The sequence below is a fragment of the Heterodontus francisci genome, chromosome 1 (assembly GCF_036365525.1).
Source record: "Heterodontus francisci isolate sHetFra1 chromosome 1, sHetFra1.hap1, whole genome shotgun sequence".
In the NCBI taxonomy this organism is placed as follows: domain Eukaryota; kingdom Metazoa; phylum Chordata; class Chondrichthyes; order Heterodontiformes; family Heterodontidae; genus Heterodontus; species Heterodontus francisci.
In genome coordinates, this window is record NC_090371.1 from 169,941,675 (window position 1) to 169,960,730 (window position 19,056).

General features: G+C 43.6%; 1 protein-coding gene across 2 annotated transcripts in view; it reads left to right on the top strand.

Annotated features, from left to right (window-relative positions):
* Positions 1 to 4,464: 4,464 nt before the first annotated feature.
* The window catches only part of ccni (cyclin I), a 33,392-nt gene continuing 18,800 nt past the window's right edge, over positions 4,465 to 19,056 (top strand). The window contains exons 1-2 of one of the 2 annotated variants that reach the window (XM_068038312.1): positions 4,465 to 4,505; positions 10,814 to 10,970. In XM_068038312.1, the coding sequence (XP_067894413.1) occupies positions 10,857 to 10,970 (114 nt within the window). In that variant the 5' untranslated portion in view covers positions 4,465 to 4,505; positions 10,814 to 10,856. Of the gene's footprint in view, positions 4,506 to 7,375; positions 7,413 to 10,813; positions 10,971 to 19,056 lie in introns of those variants that run through there. The other variant, XM_068038303.1, reaches the window with a different exon arrangement.

The window sequence follows — 19,056 nt, forward strand, 5'->3', positions numbered from 1 at the left end:
GTCTTGGTTCTTCAGGATCCCTACCCTGCCAGAAGAAGGTGTAGTCTTGCTCTGTTAGAGATCCACTCGCAGGGAGGCGTGTCTCCTGAAGTGCTGCAATGTCTACATTGAGTCCACTGAGCTCGTTTAGATTAGATTAGATTAGAGATACAGCACTGAAACAGGCCCTTCGGCCCACCGAGTCTGTGCCGACCATCAACCACCCATTTACACTAATCCTACACTAATCCCATATTCCTACCAAACATCCCCACCTGTCCCTATATTTCCCTACCACCTACCTATATTAGTGACAATTTATAATGGCCAATTTACCTACCAACCTGCAAGTCTTTTGGCTTGTGGGAGGAAACCGGAGCACCCGGAGAAAACCCACGCAGACACAGGGAGAACTTGCAAACTCCACACAGGCAGTACCCAGAATCGAACCCAGGTCCCTGCAGCTGTGAGGCTGCAGTGCTAACCACTGCGCCACTGTGCCGCCCCATGTTAATGATGGCGGTCTTCCAACAGGCCAGGACACATAGTTCTGACGTTCCAGCTTGCTAAGCGAAGGGCTGGTACCTTCTTTCCTTTTTTCATGTTGTTTGGTGCGGTGTTGCAGTCCACTTTTCGGGCAATGACCCTGAGCTCCCAGCACCCATTGAAGCAGGTGGACTGTGGCGGGACAGAACCTTATTGACCGGGGGCTACCCGGTTTGAGACGGGCGGTAGCTGTCCAGTGAGGTGCGATGACCTCTCCCACCGACAAAGGCAACCCGTGGCGCCCAATCTCTACACCAATTGAGCTGGACTTATAACCCGTAACTGCTGCCTTCCATGTTTCAGTCGCTGTGAGGCGGCTATGGAGTGACCTCTCCGTGGCGCATGCCTGGGCGAATGTATGGAGGTTGAGAGTTGCCCAAGCGCCAAAACCCCCCTCTTGGCCTTTCTGGTGGGGTCCAAAGGAGTGCAGAGCACTCCTGGCTGCAGGAACTGCCGGAAACATGCCAAAGGTGACACATGACTGCCTACGGGGTTCCGCTCCGGATTTTCTTTTCGGGTTTACTCCCTTAGCCTTGGTCTCTCCCGAGACGCCCACAAGGCAGTGGGGTTGTTAGTGCCCCTACACGGGTAGGAGGATGCTGGTGGGAGGGGTGGAGGGAAGGGGTTGCGAGGGGGAGCTGGGAAGGGGTTGTGAGGGGGGTATGGGGGGGGGGGGGGTGGTGAGCTGAGTGTGTGGAGCTGGGAAGGAGGTGCAGATAATTCAGCTGGAGAGCCTTTAATTCTGTCCTTTTACCATTTTTTTCCCTAGTCTGGCCCTATTTCCTGGTATACTCTTGCGTTTGTATGCTCTGTCCATTCCTGTCACACTCTGGTTATTATTACCCATGTTGCTACCGTACTCTTGTCTTTTCTTGTTGACTTTCTAAATTTCCCTTCACGAGAACACTCCCCACCACCCCCCCCCCCCCCCAAACCCACTATTTAGTTTAAAGCCCTCTCTACAGCCCTAGTTATACGATTTACCAGGGTGCTGGCCCCAGTATGGTTCAAGTGAAGCCCATCCCAAAAGCACAGCTCTCTTTCCCCAGTACCAATGCCCCATGAATCAAAAGCCATTTCTCCCAATCTTTGAGCCATGTATTCAACTCTGATCTTATTTACCTTATGTCAATTTGCTCATAGCTCAGATAGTAATCCAGAGATTATTACCTTTGTGGTTCTTTTTAATTTAACCCCTAGCTGCTCATACTCCCTTAGAGGAACCTCTTTATTGGGTACTAATGACAAGTAGGCCTGTGTTGTTGACACCCATATGGACCACGATAAAGAACAAAGAAAATTACCGCACAGGAACAGGCCCTTCGGCCCTCCAAGCCTACGCCGATCCAGATCCTCTATCTAAACCTGTCGCCTATTTTATAAGGGTCTGTATCTCTTTACTTCCTGCCCATTCATGTATCTGTCTAGATGCATCTTAAAAGACGCTATCGTGCCCGCGTCTACCACCTCCACTGGCAACGCGTTCCAGGCACCCACCACCCTCTGCGTAAAGAACTTTCCACGCATATCCCCCCTAAACTTTTCCCCTTTCACTTTGAACTCGTGTCCCCTAGTAATTGAATCCCCCACTCTGGGAAAAAGCTTCTTGCTATCCAACCTGTCTATACCTGTCATGATTTTGTACACCTCAATCAGGTCCCCCCTCAACCTCCGTCTTTCTAATGAAAATAATCCTAATCTACTCAACCTGTCTGGACCCTTTCTCTCCCACGCCAAGATCCTGTTCAGCCTCGAGGAGATGTCCTTATCCCTGATACCAGGCAGGCAAGAAGGCCTTCGGGACTCGCTCTTGGCTGCAGAGAACAGTATATATCCTCCTAATTATACTGTTCGCTACTACTACCACATTCCTTTTTACCCCACCGGCTTGAATGCACCCCTGTACCATGGTGTTGTGGTCAGTTTGTTCATCTTCCCTGCAACCCCTGCTCTCATCCATGCAGCTGTAAGAACCTTGAACCATTTGGACACGTGCAAGGGCTGAAGCTCCTCCATTGCTCCCTTCTTGATCACCATACCTGCCTCACTTGTAGTCATGTTTTTCTGAGAGTCAGCTATTTACTTGAGCTTATAAAGAATCAAGATTGGAGTAAGAAATTAACATCTTATCCTGTATTGTATCTACCCAATTTATCTGTAGACGCCAAACAATTGGAGCAAAGGGTAATGAGGCTTGGGCACGTTGCCAGCATAAGGCAAGTTTTAATCCCTATCACTGTTAATAGTAATGGAGGAAGAAGGACAGAACCCATTCACATTTGCATGTAGCTGTGCATTTCAAAGCTTACTCATGCAGTTTGGTTGTTGGTTGCTCTGGTGTGGGGGTTCTACCCTGCCATTTAAACAGAGTAGATTCTACATCTACAGCATAGTAGCCTTGGGCATTGTATTGTGATGATGTGATATAAGGAGACAGGCGTGAAACAGGGCTGTGTTCTCGCACCCACACTTTTTTGGATTTTCTTCTCCCTACTGCTTTCACATGCGTTCATGTCCTCGGAAGAAGGAATTTTCCTCCACACAAGATCAGGGGGCAGGTTTTCCAACCTTGCCCGTCTAAGAGCGAAGTCCAAAGTACGGAAAGTCCTCATCAGGGAACTCCTTTTTGCTGACGATGCTGCTTTAACATCTCACACTGAGGAGTGCCTGCAGAGTCTCATCGACAGGTTTGCGGCTGCCTGCAATGAATTTGGACTAACCATCAGCCTCAAGAAAACGAACATCATGGGGCAGGACATCAGAAATGCTCCATCCATCAATATTGGTGACCACGCTCTGGAAGTGGTTCAAGAGTTCACCTACCTAGGCTCAACTATCACCAGTAACCTGTCTCTAGATGCAGAAATCAACAAGTGCATGGGAAAGGCTTCCACTGCTATGTCCAGACTGGCCAAGAGAGTGTGGGAAAATGGCGCACTGATACACTTGGACTTTTGTGCTCCGTATCAGGCCTGTGTCCTCAATACCTTGCTCTATGGCTCTACGTACGTCAGCCAAGAGCGACGTCTCAATTCATTCCATCTTCGCTGCCTCCGGAGAATACTTGGCATCAGGTGGCAGGACCGTATCTCCAACACAGAAGTCCTCGAGGTGGCCAACATCCCCAGCTTATACACACTACTGAGTCAGCGGCGCTTGAGATGGCTTGGCCATGTGAGCTGCATGGAAGATGGCAGGATCCCCAAAGACACATTGTACAGCGAGCTCGCCACTGGTATCAGGCCCATCGGCCGTCCATGTCTCCACTTTAAAGACGTCTGCAAACGCGACATGAAATCCTGTGACATTGATCACAAGTCGTGGGAGTCAGTTGCCAGCGTTCGCCAGAGCTGGCGGACAGCCATAAAGGTGGGGCTAAAGTGTGGCGAGTTGAAGAGACTTGGCAGGAAAAAAGACAGAGGCGCAAGGGAAGAGTCAACTGTGTAACAGCCCCGACAATCAAATTTTTCTGCAGCACCTGTGGAAGAGCCTGTCACTCTAGAATTGGCCTTTATAGCCACTCCAGGCGCTGCTCCACACACCACTGACCACCTCCAGGCGCTTACCCATTGTCTCTCGAGATAAGGAGGCCAAAGACAATGGGTGAAGAAGTTGATTTCCACCTGCTCTCCAGTATGTGTGTAATTTGCCTTGATGAAAGCAAAAATACTTTAAACAAATTGTGGCTATAAAACCATAATATTGCTGGCTTCCCAGTATGTCAACGCAACTGGAGGCTGAAGGCATTTTACCTTTTTGCCTCAGTACACTGAATTTTGGAACAAATCTGCATTAGCTGATATGGACTCAATATTCACTATTAGATAACCGCAGTCCACAAGTTAATGGCTGAAAAGTTCATTCTAAAATACTGATATTTAAAAAAATAAAACTTTGCCTTTAAACTTTGTATGTTTCAGTTCAAGGAACATGATTCGCATTGCATTTTTTATATTCCTTGCCAATTCAACAATAACTCAGTGAGTAAATGTTGTTAAAAGCTATCATCTCTATTGCCTTACCTTTGTACTTGTGCAGTGGTCAACATTTGAAAATACTTGTACCTGAGCTAAGTAGTATTTTAATCTCTGCTGAATTCCATATTTCAATATGGAATGCAATTTACAATTTGGTTTAGTCTGAACTTTTCTGGTTTAAAAAAAAATTTAGATTGAGTAAAATGTACTTTGGACGTACAGTGAAACCTAAATCACCAGACACTCCCAAAAAACAGACATCTGAGTGACCCAAATAACTTCCATGGCAAATATACAAGAAGCACTCTGAAACCATGGACATATGAAAATTATGAATCGCCTTCAGTGCACTAAGCCCTTTTACAAATCAACATACAGAGCACAGCCTGTTGCAGAGCTACTGTTTCTGGAACTTGCACTGATTCGGGACCACTGGCACTTGCCCTGCAGCTTGCATCTTTTCTGTCTCCAAATTCTCATGAGATCTATGTATGCCAGTCAGTGAAAAGCATTAGTGGCTTTTGCAGAATAGGAGCTCTTTATCCAGTATGCACAGTGTTACGAGGGTTTCCATTTTTTTCTCGTTAAAATTTGAGAAATTATATTTTTAAACTGAAAAGGGATTCCATAGATGCTGGAATCTTGAAGCTAAATTTTGTTATTTTTAAAAAGGAAGGCCACTAGAAGGTTTGGACTGAAGTTGAACTGTAAACAGTTCAACTGGAGGGCACATGTTTTCAAAGAGTCCAGCAGGGATTGTTTTTAATTTGGAGAGATATTTGCAAAGGAGCGACAGGCCAAGATTTAACAAAAAAAAAGGCAGTTGCTTCCTGATCTGCCAGGAGAAGACAGCTCATATCTTTCTCTTGAAAATAAACTATTTCCATTGTGGCAGATTCCTATTTCCTTCTGTATTTGAAGAAAGCCTGCACAATTAAAGAACTTGCATGTCAAATGTGTGGAACTGAAAGACTTGACTGAAGCCTTCTGTAGCTGCATCTCTTGGAAACCTACCCAAACTGATGAACAGCACCTGGAATGAACTGGTCTATGAAGATTCCATTGACAGCCGTTGTTGCCTTTGGGACACCTCACTGAAACAAAGGATATCTTTTAGTTTAGTTTGGAGATACAGCACTGAAACAGGCCCTTCGGCCCACCGAGTCTGTGCCGACCATCAACCACCCATTTATACTAATCCTACACTAATTCCATATTCCTACCACATTCCCACCTGTCCCTATATTTCCCTACCACCTACCTATACTAGGGGCAATTTATAATGGCCAATTAACCTATCAACCTGCAAGTCTTTGGCATGTGGGAGGAAACAGGAGCACCCGGAGGAAACCCACGCAGACACCAACTTAATAGAATTCTTTGAGGAAGTGACAAAGTTGATTGATGAGGGAAGGGCTGTAGATATCATATACATGGACTTCAGTAAGGCGTTTGATAAGGTTCCCCATGGTAGGCTGATGGAGAAAGTGAAGTCGCATGGGGTCCAGGGTGTACTAGCTAGATGGATAAGGAACTGGCTGGGCAACAGGAGACAGAGAGCAGTAGTGGAAGGGAGTTTCTCAAAATGGAGACGTGTGACCAGTGGTGTTCCACAGGGATCCGTGCTGGGACCACTGTTGTTTGTGATATACATAAATGATTTGGAAGAAAGTATAGGTGGTCTGATTAGCAAGTTTGCAGACGACACTAAGATTGGTGGAGTAGCAGATAGTGAAGGGGACTGTCAGAGAATACAGCAGAATATAGATAGATTGGAGAGTTGGGCAGAGAAATGGCAGATGGAGTTCAATCAGGGCAAATGCGAGGTGATGCATTTTGGAAGATCCAATTCAAGAGTAAACTATACAATAAATGGAAAAATCCTGGGGAAAATTGATGTACAGAGAGATTTGGGTGTTCAGGTTCATTGTTCATTGAAGGTGGCAACGCAGGTCAATAGAGTGGTCAAGAAGGCTTACGACATGCTTTCCTTCATCGGACGGGGTATTGACTACAAGAGTTGGCAGGTCATGTTACAGTTGTATAAGACTTTGGTTCTGCCACATTTGGAATACTGCGTGCAGTTCTGGTCGCCACATTACCAAAAGGATGTAGATGCTTTGGAGAGGGTGCAGAGGAGGTTCACCAGGATGTTGCCTGGTATGGAGGGTGCTAGCTATGAAGAGAGGTTGAGTAGATTAGGATTATTTTCATTAGAAAGACGGAGGTTGAGGGGGGACCTGATTGAGGTGTACAAAATCATGAGAGGTATAGACAGGGTGGATAGCAAGAAGCTTTTTCCCCAGAGTGGGGGATTCAATTACTAGGGGTCACGAGTTCAAAGTGAGAGGGGAAAAGTTTAGGGGGGATATGCGTGGAAAGTTCTTTACGCAGAGGGTGGTGGGTGCCTGGAATGCGTTGCCAGCGGAGGTGGTAGACGCGGGCACGATAGCGTCTTTTAAGATTTATCTAGACAGATACATGAATGGGCAGGAAGCAAAGAGATACAGACCCTTAGAAAATAGGCGACATGTTTAAATAGAGAATCTGGATCGGCGCAGGCTTGGAGGGCCGAAGGGCCTGTTCCTGTGCTGTAATTTTCTTTGTTCTTTGACGCAAACTCCACACATGCAGTACCCAGAATTGAACCCAGGTCGCTGGAGCTGTGAGGCTGCGGTGCTAACCACTGCGCCACTATTTCTTTATAACAGTTGTAAACAAAAAATCTTTTTTATCCCCCAGTTAACCGGATGTGTGTGAGCGCTGGGATAAATAAGGGGCTTTAATATTTCAAGTTGTGTGTATGTTATACTTCATTACTGATTAAAACTTGGTTTATAATCTGATAATTTTGCTTATTATAGAAACCTCGGTGTGCTTTATTCTGGGGAAAAGAATATGATTGTTTTGGTAAGTGGGAAAATTAAAATATATATGGTGACCAGTGGAGAAATGGGACTGAATTAACAGTGAACTGCCGCCTCGGTCGTAAAAACAGTGCCTGATAAACTGCTCCATTTCTGGGATTGAATGCCCCCCAGGGATAGAGCAGTTTCTCTGCCATGATGGATGCTGAGTAAAGAACTCTCCATTCTACTGAAATTTCTTTTTACAGTAGATGACCATTTTGAAAATGAGGACACCTGCAAAAAAAGGCAACTGATGCCAGTCCCGAAGGTGTATGCAATTTATCAGTTTCGCTATCTACTATAACTTCTCTTTGTGAAGAAAAATATAGAAAAACACTAATACAATGTTCTGCCCTAACCTCCTTTTACTCGAGATGGTGACGTTTCCTGGAATGTTTCCATGACTCTCTACGGTTCTCTGGTACCTTGCCTAAGTGGGCATTTTTCATGTGAACCTAGACTAGGTTTGGTGGCTTATTTGATGATGGAAGCCATTGCAAGTGAATTATTGATCATGTCTTCACTACATCTGCACCTGCATTTTCCAGTAGGGGTCACTGGATGGCAGTTAGGAATAGGAGCCCTACCTGTCTTTCCCTCCCACCACACTCTTGCTGAGTAGTGTTGAGGCCAGCTACCCTGGTGCATACTTAGATAATGCCTTTGCTTTTTATTGACATTTTTGACTTTTGTGAACTAAATGGCTCAGCAGTTTCTAATAAAATGATTCATAATTAAGGAATGTTATATTCTGAGATTACTAGATATTGTTACGACTGAGGCAGGAGGGAGTGCACTATTTATTCTAGTCCCACTTCTCCACAGGCCACAACATATTTGAATTTTCTCACTTACCGAAACAATCTATTTTCCGCAGATAAAAAAGCACACCAACCAGGTTTCTTTAATAAACAACAAAATGTATCATTTTATTATAAACCAAGTCTTAACCAATAATGAAGTAAAACATACACACAAAATTGAAATATTAAAGCCCCGTATTTGTCGTAGCCCTCAGACACATAGAGTTAACTGGGGTATGGTGGTGGGGAGGAAGATTTTTGTTTACAGCTTTTACAAAGAAATAGAAGGAATAATAAAAAAAACTTAGGCTGAAAAGAAGGTATGGAAGATGGCCTTTTGCTTTGGTTAGGTGCCCCAAATGCGTCTAGGCGACAGTCAATGGGATCTCCCGGAACAGTTCTTTCCTGACGATGTTGAAAAATCAGTTTGGGTAGGCTTTCCAAGAGATGCAGCAACAGGAGGTTTCAGTTGGGTCTTGCAGCAGAAACGTAGCAGTCAAGGTTTCTTCAAATATGGGAGGAAATACGAAACACGCTTGATGCAGGATTTCTTTTCAAGAGAAAAAGCTAAGTGAGCTGGATCATTTGTTGCAGGCAACCAACTGTCCTTTAACTGTTCAAATTGAAACCAAAACATGCCAGAAGTCAGCCTCTGGATTACCATAAATCTTGGCTTGTCACTTCTTCGTGAACATCTCTCCAAGTCAGAAACAACCCCTGCTGGGTTTTTATTTGAAAAAAGGTGCCTTCCAGTAACTGATTGCAGTTCAGACTCAGTCCAAACCTTCTGGTGACCTTCCTTTTAAACAAAAAAAACACCCAAAGTTTCAACATCTATGGAATCTTCAGTTTGAAAACACATTCTCACTTTAGCAAAAAAAATGGAAACGTTCGGAACAATATTAATTGAAATGTATCACGTGAGCACTAGAAAAGCCTAGTATAAAAAGTGATTTTCTACAAAGGCTGGGATCACGGGGTCATTGTATTTTGTTTCTCTACCCCATCACTTTATTAACTTGTTTATGATTGCTACTTTACACCTTGTTAACTTGGAGAAAAAAGCTATCCGAGACTTAAGTAGCAAAATGTTTTAACTTCCTGACTTAGAAGGTTGTAAGCTTGAATCTAGGAATATTGGATAGTTTTGTGAATCTTGTTATTGGTTTAATTGAATGAAGTCAGCGCAGTGGCTAGCCTCACAGCTCCAGCGACCCGGGTTCAGTTCTGAGTACTGCCTGTGCGGAGTTTGCAAGTTCTCCCTGTGACCGCATGGGTTTCCTCCGGGTGCTCCCGGTTTCCTCCCACATGCCAAAGACTTGTGCGTTAATAGGTAAATTGGCCATTGTAAAAATTGCCCCTAGGAGAATTGAGGGAAGGTGGGGATGTGAGAGGGAAAAAATGGGATTAATGTAGGATTAGTATAAATGGGTGGTTGATGGTCGGCACGGATTCGTTGGGCTGAAGGGCCTGTTTCGGTGCTGTATATCTCTATGCCTCTATTTAATTGCTGGTAGAAATTCACTAACTAAAGTTGTAACTATTTAGAAATGATTGAAAGGGCTGTCTTGATTGGCAGGTTTGCCCACTGAGTAGGGGAGTGACAGACTAAAGATTACAGGTTCAGTTCCTTATTTCTGTGGAGTTAGCGCATTGCCATCGGGATCATGCTAGAGGTGATGTGCTTGTCCTCATTATCCTTTTGGATCACAATGAGGTACAGGAACTATGGTGAATTTCCCCTCCCCCACTTTAATTCCTGCTGGGAATGGGTGAATATTGGATGGGGAACATATCAGGCTCAGGTATGGTGTTGCACCCCTCCTTCCCCCTCCTCTGCCAACAGTGATCAGATAGGCTCCAGTGCTCCCAGTAGAGGATAATGAGTGATTTGGGAAATGTTCTGCCTACCTGTAGGTCATGCTTCTGTGGCTTCAGACGAGAAGGAAGGGAAGATAATTAAAACCAGCAGAATGTCACTATAAATTATTATTGGGATAAATCTGTCTTGAAACTTTTTAAACTGCTTTACTGTGATGGTGGACCATCATAGAGTTTGTGTATCAGCTGTGGTTCAGTTGGTAACACTCGCCTTGGATTTAGCTGGTTCTGTGTTAGAGTCCCAGTTCAGGACTTGAGCACAATAGTCAAGGCTGCCACTCAGGTGCAGTACTGAGGAAGAGCTACGCTGTTGGAGGTGCCATCTTTCAGATGAGATCCTAAACCGAGTTCCCATCTGCTCTCCTGGGTGGATGTAAAAGATTCCATGGCACTATTTCGAAGAAGAGCAGAGGAGTTATCCCTAGTGTCCTGGCCAATATTTATCCCTCAAACAACATCGCAACAACATGTTATCTGGTCATTATCACATTGCTGTTTGTGGAAGCTTGCTGGGGGCACATTGGTTGCTGGGTTTCCTATCGTACAACAATGACTACAATTCAAAAATACCTCATGGGCTGTAAAGTGTTTTGGGAGTCCTGTGATTTTGAAAGGAGCTATATAAATGCAAGTTTTTTTTTGTTTAGTACAAATCAGTTCTATGCCAGTGCGCAAACTAAATTTTAATCTGGATTCAATTTTTGTTCTTAATTTGCAGGTAGCTGTATCCATTTGGGAGGTTGGTATATCCAAGGGGTATCATGAAGTTTTCAGGATCCTTGGAGAGCCAGAGGCTGTCCGTCCTTTTGGAGAAAGCAGTCTCTAGGGAAGAACAGATGTGGAAGGTGTATGTGCCAAAATACCTAACCAATTCGGTAACTATTTTATTGTATTACACAAATCTAATTGAGCAATGCAATGATAGACTATATGAAGCTCTTGGAAATGTATGCACTTTTCAAACAAAATTCATTGGTGCATTTTAATTGCTGGGATAAAGTGGGAATGAATGTGGATATGTTCTTCAAAGGGTGTGAACAGTTACACTGCTAGTACAAATCCTGCTTGATTATTAAAAAAAAGTTAGCTGGGTTCTCCATGTAAAACCATCTTCTAAAAATATCTTCTCAAATTCTGAAGGGGATCTGTTAACCTTAAAATAGAATGCAGGGTAGGTAGTATTTATAATTAAGGGTTCTAAAGCATATAATTTCCTCATGGTGTTGGTGCACCACAATACTATGTTAATTTATTTTCTTTCATGGGATGTTAGCATCACTGGCAAGGCCAGCATTTGCACATTCCTAATTGTCCTTGACAACATAGTGGCTTGCTTGGCCATTTCAGAGGGCAGTTAAGAGTTAACCACATTGCTGTGGATCTGGAGTCGCATGTAGGCCAGACCAGGTAATGACTGCAGATTTTCTTCCCTAAAAAGGACATTGGTGAACCAATGGAGGGAGGGGAGCTAGCTGATTGAGAGGTGTATACCAGTTTTTTTGTAAATGCTGTCAGTATTTTGGGGGAAAATATGTGGACGATGACTGCAACATCTGAACTGATGTTCAAAAAAAAAATCTACTCTGGGAATTTTTGAAGCATGTCAGACAATGATTGTGTATGTATCTTAAGTGTACTGAGGGAATGCTGCTGTGCATGGATCAAGCAAAATCTGTCTTCAGTGGCAAGCTGCAGTTCTTGGTTGTTTTCTAAAAGTTGTGCAGATGCTTTGTTTCATTATTAAGCATTAGTAAATTTCTCTGAAAAGTTGTACTGAACTTCACACTTTTGGGCTTCAGTCAATGGTAGAAATATTTCTACGTTGAATATTTAAAACATCTATGCATTTTCCATTCATATGCTAGATCTAGTGTATTAATCATGTCCTGTAAATCAGTGCTCAGAGTCTGAAATTAATTGGGCATGGCCAGTTGTGACCTGATAAACTGATCTAATTTATGGGAAAAATAAAATCATTCAACTGCACAGCTAACAAGGTCACTGAACTACAAGTACAACACTAGTTCAAAACATGACCTACTTAGATTGCAAGTTTTAGTTACCATCATATGTAATGCCAAGACCTTGGGTCCAAGATTATAGTTTTGTTTAAGCAATAACATTGATATGTTTGGGGAAAGACGGGTGGGCATGTGAACATACGAATTAGGAGCAGGAGTAGGCCACTCAGCTCCTCAAGCCTGCTCTGCCATTCATGATAATGGCTGATCTGATTTTAACCTCTACTCCACATTCCCACTTACCCCCAATAACCTTTCACCCCCTTGCTTATCAAGAATCTATCTACCTCTGCCTTTAAAAATATTTAAAGACTCTGCTTCCATTGCATTTTGAGGAAGAGAGTTCCAAAGACTCACGACTCTCAGAAAACATTTCTCCTCATCTGTCCTAAATGGGCGACCCCTTATTTTTAATAAGTGACCCCTAGTTCTAGATTCTCCCACAAGGGGAAACATCCTTTTTCACATCCACCCTGTCAAGATCCTGAAGGATCTTATGTTTCAATCAAGTCACCTCTTACTCTTCTAAACTCCAGCAGATACAAGCCTAGCCCAGTCCAACCTTTCCTCATTAGGCAACCTGCGCATTCCGGGTATTAGTCTAGTAAACCTTTTCTGAACTGCTTCAAATGTGTTTACATCCTTCCTTAAATAAATGAGACCAATACTGTACACAGTACTCCAAATGTGGTCTCACCGATGCCCTGTATAACTGAAGAAAACCTCCCCTACTTTTGTATTCCATTCCCCTCATAATAAATGATAACATTCTATTAGCTTCCTACTAACCTTTTGCAATTCATGTACTAGGACACCCAGATCCCTGTGCATCTTCGAGCTCCAGAATCTCTTCCCATTTAGATATGCTTTTATTTTTCTTGCTGAAATGGACAATTTCACATTTTCCCGTATTATAATCCATTTGCCAGATCTTTACCCACTCATTTAACCTATCTATCCCTTTATAGCCTCCTTGTGTCCTCTTCACAACTTATTTTCCTACCAATCTTTGTGTCATCAAATTTAGCAACCATACCTTCTGTGCCTTCATCCAAGTCATTTATATAAATTGTAAAAAGTTGAGGCCCTAGCACTGATCCCTGCGGCACAAGTTACTGCTTCAAAGAGCACCAGTAAATTGGTTAACATGATTTCCCTTCCACAAAACCATGTTGACTCTGCCTGATTACCTTGAATTTTTCTAAGTACCCTGCTATAACATCTTTAATAGCTTCTAACATTTTCCCCAAGACAGATGTTAAGCTAAACAAGAAATGCTGGAACCACTCAGCAGGTCTGGCAGCATCTGTGGAAAGAGAAGCAGAGTTGATGCTTCGGGTCAGTGACCCTTCTTCGGAACGGTTCCTCACTTTCTATAGGACCAGTGCTCAGTAAAAGTTTCTACAGATATTAAAAAATTAACAAACTGTTTCATATTTCTAGCTAGCTTTGTCTCGTACTCTAATTTTTCCCTTATTAATCTGTCATTTTTAAACAAAATATTCCGTCCAATCTTCTGGCCTGCCACACATCTTGGTGCAATTATATGCTTTTTAAGTTTGATACTGTTTATTTTTTTTTTAGTTAACCACGGATGGTGGGTCCTCCCTTGGTATTTTTCTCACTTGTTGAAATGTATCCATTCTGTGTATTCTGAAATATCCCCTTAAATGTCTGCCACTAAATTTCTATTGACCTATCCCTTTTGGATGGATTTTAAAGTGGATAAGTGTGAGGTTATCCATTTTGATCGGAAGAATAGAAAGGCAAATTATTATCTAAATGGAGAGAAACGTCAGAGTGCTTCGGTGCAGAGGGATCTGGGTGTCCTCGTGCATGAATCGCAGAAAACTAGTTTGCAGGTACAGCAGGTGATAAGGAAGGCAAATGGAATTTTGGCATTTATTGCTAAAGGAATAGAGTATAAAAGTAGGAAGTGTTGCTGCAACTGTATAAGGCATTAGCGAGACTGCACCTGGAGTATTGCGTACAGTTTTGGCCCCTTTACTTGAGAAAGGATGTAGTTGCATTGGAGGCAGTTCAGAGGAGGTTCACTAGATTGATTCCAGAGATGAGGGGCTTGTTTTATGATGAGAGATTGAGCAGTTTAGGCCTTTACTCTCTCGAGTTTAGAAGAATGAGAGGAGACCTAATTGAGGTATACAAGATCATTAAGGGGATTGACAACGTAGACATAGAGAGGATGCTTCCACTTGTGGGGCAATCTAGAGCAAGAGGTCTTAGTTTGAGGATAGCAGATTTAAAACAGAGATGAGGAGAAATTACTTCTCTCAAAGGGCCATGAATCTGTGGAATTCACTACCCAAGAGTGCAGTGGATGTCGGGACATTGAGTAAGTTTAAGGAGGAGATAGACAGTTTTTTAATTAGTAATGGGTTGAAGGGTTATGGAGAATGGGCAGGAAAGTGGAGTTGAAGCCAAGATGAGATCAGCCATGCTCTTATTGAATGGTGGAGCAGGCTCGAAGGGCTGAATTGCCTACTCTTGCTCCTAGTTCTTATGTTCTAACATACCATTTGCCTTCCTAATTGCTTATAAACTATGCTGGTAAATTTCAGACGTGCAGTCTCCTCTTCATCACCAAAACAACTGCTTTTCAAGATAAAAGTAAAATACTGCGGATGCTGGAAATCAAATAAAAACAAGAAATGCTGCAAATACTCAGCAGGTCTGGCAGCATCTGTGGAGAGAGAAGCAGAGTTAACGTTTCAGGTCAGTGACCCTTCAGGAGAAGGGTTCTGAAGAGTATCTATAGAGTATAGTCCGTGTAGACCAGCATAGTGTTCACAAAGAATAGCCGATGCCACGGGGTAATGACAAAACTGATTTCATCAAAGAGTTCAGATGATGTTTTTCGGCATGAATAGAGGGATTGAGATTGTTTGTTTGATGCCCAGGATTTGATTGCAACAACTAACATTTAAATAGAGCCATTAACAAAGAGAAACATCCCAAGGCACGACCAAAAGCATGGTGGTATTTGGGGGAAGTAATGACGGTGATTTTGGAAAGGAGGTAGTAACCAAGATGATACTATTTACAATGGGCCCATGAATGGAAGTTGGATGGTCAGCAGTTTAGTGGGAATTGGAGGAAGGGAGTAGGAGGTGAATAATAACGGATAAGACGAGCTTAGAGAGGGCATAAAGGGAAATAGAGAAGCAAGAGAAAGATGCAGGATCGGGGCTAAGACGGGGAACCCTGGAGGGATATTTGGCTTGGTGGGTAAGGGTATAGCGTGGAAGTAGCAGAGGCGCGTGAATGGATTTTTGTATTCATTAATGGGATGTAAGCGTCGCTGGCAAGGCCAGCATTTATTATCCATTCCTATTACCCATCTCCATACGTAAATGGAGGGTCTCGATCTTGCTGACAAAGGAACCTATGAGCTTCTCAAACATTAATGGAGGCGAGAGTGGAGGGGGCACAGGTGAGAGTTTTCAGAAGACTATCATTAGTGGATAGAAGAATCCTTGGGTCATCTTTGTTGTTCTGAATAATCCTGGAGCAGTGGGATGTTTTGGGAGAGGAGAGTGAGGCCCTACAATGCTTGATAATCCATTTAGATCTGGTGATGGCTATTTAACCAATATAAAATTACACCTTATATAATACCCATGTATATGTTAACTAAAAAATTAAAGTGGAGCTCATCATGTTTGATCTGATCTCACATTTGTCTTTTTTGCTTTGGTAGCAGACAGCAATAACCAGTGCACTTCTTGCAACTAAGACTCTGAAGGATAACAAATGATTGTTAATTAATCAACTACTAATCTAGTTAATTATAAAAGAAATAATGCAGTTATCTCAGAATAAGTACAATTAATGTATGGTTTGTTGTTTAGTAATTTACTTTCGGTATCAGTCATGATATCCTAAACGTCTAAATCACACGCTATTATGGACTCTTTACCGATATCAGAGCCTCTTTACAATGTGTAGCAATCACTGCATAATAGTGAAACTTAGAGACATTAGACTGGGTTTATGATGTCTTCAAAAAAATTAACTGAATTGTTATAACTTCTTGTTAGCTGCCTGTTATCCTAGTTCTAACATTGTTTATTAGTCTTAAGGGAAAAAAATCATGTTTGCATGAAGGAAAAGCACATTTTGAGGAAAAACTGAAAAAGGGAAGTACTTGAGTATTTAAAAATGAAAAATAAAAACTTATACTGCATAAGAAGAGAGTGCTGATTGGTTGGCAAATGAACTCTGGTAGAGGCGTTGCATGGTGCATTCCCCATGGCAACCCCTCTACCAGAGTTCACTTGCCAACCAACCAGCACACTCTTATGCAGTATAAGTTGTTGTTCTCCCTTAGATTGGTTATTCTTGCGATTGTCCTGGTGAGTGCAATACGAAAAGCTTCGACAACATGTCTCTATTTTCAGTTACTCAAACAGTATGAAGACATTGTTATTGTAGGTGGTTGTCCCTATCACAAGATAATACATGTCAACAACTCAATTTTGACTCTCACATTTTTACACTCAAATGGTTTCTCCAACCATCCCAGTATAAAAAGAAAATACGTATAATTATTGGTTCAGAGCAAACATGGTCTGGGAGCATCTAAAAAAGAAAATTCCATGTTAATCTCAAAATCAAAAGGCGGCATTTTTCTTTTTGCACTCATTTTACTCCAGGCAGACTCCAAATAAAAAGCAGACTAAAATATACCGAGGATTCCTTTTGGCCCTGGTCCATACATGCTCCTGTAAAATCAAAAGATGGCTAGAGTGTTTTGGGGCAGAAGTAGATAAAATGCTTAGCCTCCATGTTATATTAGACTCTCTTCCCCTGTTTGAAAGCTCCAAGAGATCAAGTTTGTATTTTTCTTCATGACCTGAGTGTGCAGAACTGTTTAAACCTTCCAGGTTTTTTCTGACCAAGTAAGAAAAGTATGTGAAATATTTTACATCTGTGGGGAGAGAGGGGATCGGTTTAATTCCCAAGTACAGGTGACTTGGGGGCAGCTGGAAAGGTAAACCTTTTAAAATCTCAACTGATCCCAACCCGCCCACTTCCGGTTTTAATGGAGGTGGATCGGAGGGCGGGTCACCAATCTGCTGTTAAGAGATGGGTCACTCACAAACTTTTGAAGAAGGTTGCATGCATTTTTATTTTTAACTTGAGGCTGGGATTCCCTGGCCTTGGTAATCCCAGCAAGTAAAAGGAGGTGAGAAAGGCCAGATCTATGAGCTAAATGCCTTTTATTGCACTGCTTGTGGATCAGGAAGGGCAGGAAATTTTGTTTCTTCCAGGCCCAACAAGCTTACCTCCGTGCAATAACAATTGCCCACCAACCAAAGTGATATCCAACTTAACTGACGTCTGCTCCCCAGCTACTTTTCTGTATGACAGACAACCAGCCTGTTAGTCTGGTTGACTGTTACAAGGAAAATGTGCAGAAAAAATTTAAGATGCCCTGCTGTTGATTTCCATAGCATATCTGGGAAACTAGGCTACAGCTATCCTCCTTCCTGTCAATCACGTGGCCAATCTTTGTGTCGTCTGCAAACTTCTTGATCATTCCCCTTACATTTACATTCATAACATTAATATATGCCACAAAAAGCAGGGGACCCATCCAGTCGCAAAAACACCCGTCAGCAATTACCCTTTGTTTCCTGCCACTGAGTCAATTTTGAATCTAACTTGCTACTGCATTCCCTTGGATCCAATGGGCTTTATTTTTAACCAGTCTGCCAGGTGGGACCTTGTCAAAAGCCATGCTAAAATCCACGTAGACCACGTCAACACTACCCTCCCAATCCTCCTCGTTACTTCCTCAACAAATTCAGTCAAGTTAGTCAGACATAACCTTCCCTTAATAAATCCATGTTGACTATCCTTGGTTAATCTGTGCCTTTCTAAGTGACAGTTTATCCCAGGGTTGTGCAATATATACAGCCCGCCGGCCAGGATCAGGCCCACCAAAGATTTCCAACCGGCCTGCAGATGCACTTGAGATGAAAAATTTTCCATTGTCGTCGTCTTTCAGACTGGCTTTCAAAAAAAAATCTGTCAGTTTCAGAGCTGACAGGTGCTGACGCGGGAACTGCGGTTTCCCAACTTGGGGCAGATTTGGGGGTTTTCAGCGGGATCTGACGGTTTAAAAAGCCACCGAACCCTGAATCTGCCCAAAGTTGGGAAACTGCTGCTCCCACCGTCAGCGACTGTCAGCTGTGAAACATACAGCATGATTTTGTTATTAAAAAAACTGACAAATCACAGGAGGGAGAGTGGGGGTGGGGAGCAAGAGAGGGAGAGTGGGGGTGGGGAGCAAGAGAGGGAGAGTGGGGGTGGGGAGCAAGAGAGAGAGAGTGGGGGTGGGGAGCAAGAGAGAGAGAGTGGGGGTGGGGAGCAAGAGAGAGAGAGTGGGGGTGGGGAGCAAGAGAGAGAGAGTGGGGGTGGGGAGCAAGAGAGAGAGAGTGGGGGTGGGGAGCAAGAGAGAGAGAGTGGGGGTGGGGAGCAAGAGAGAGAGAGTGGGGGTGGGGAGCAAGAGAGAGAGAGTGGGGGTGGGGAGCAAGAGAGAGAGAGTGGGGGTGGGGAGCAAGAGAGAGAGAGTGGGGGTGGGGAGCAAGAGAGAGAGAGTGGGGGTGGGGAGCAAGAGAGAGAGAGTGGGGGTGGGGAGCAAGAGAGAGAGAGTGGGGGTGGGGAGCAAGAGAGAGAGAGTGGGGGTGGGGAGCAAGAGAGAGAGAGAGTGGGGGTGGGGAGCAAGAGAGAGAGAGTGGGGGTGGGGAGCAAGAGAGAGAGAGTGGGGGTGGGGAGCGAGAGAGAGAGTGGGGGTGGGGAGCGAGAGAGAGAGTGGGGGTGGGGAGCGAGAGAGAGAGAGTGGGGGTGGGGAGCGAGAGAGAGAGAGTGGGGGTGGGGAGCGAGAGAGAGAGAGTGGGGGTGGGGAGCGAGAGAG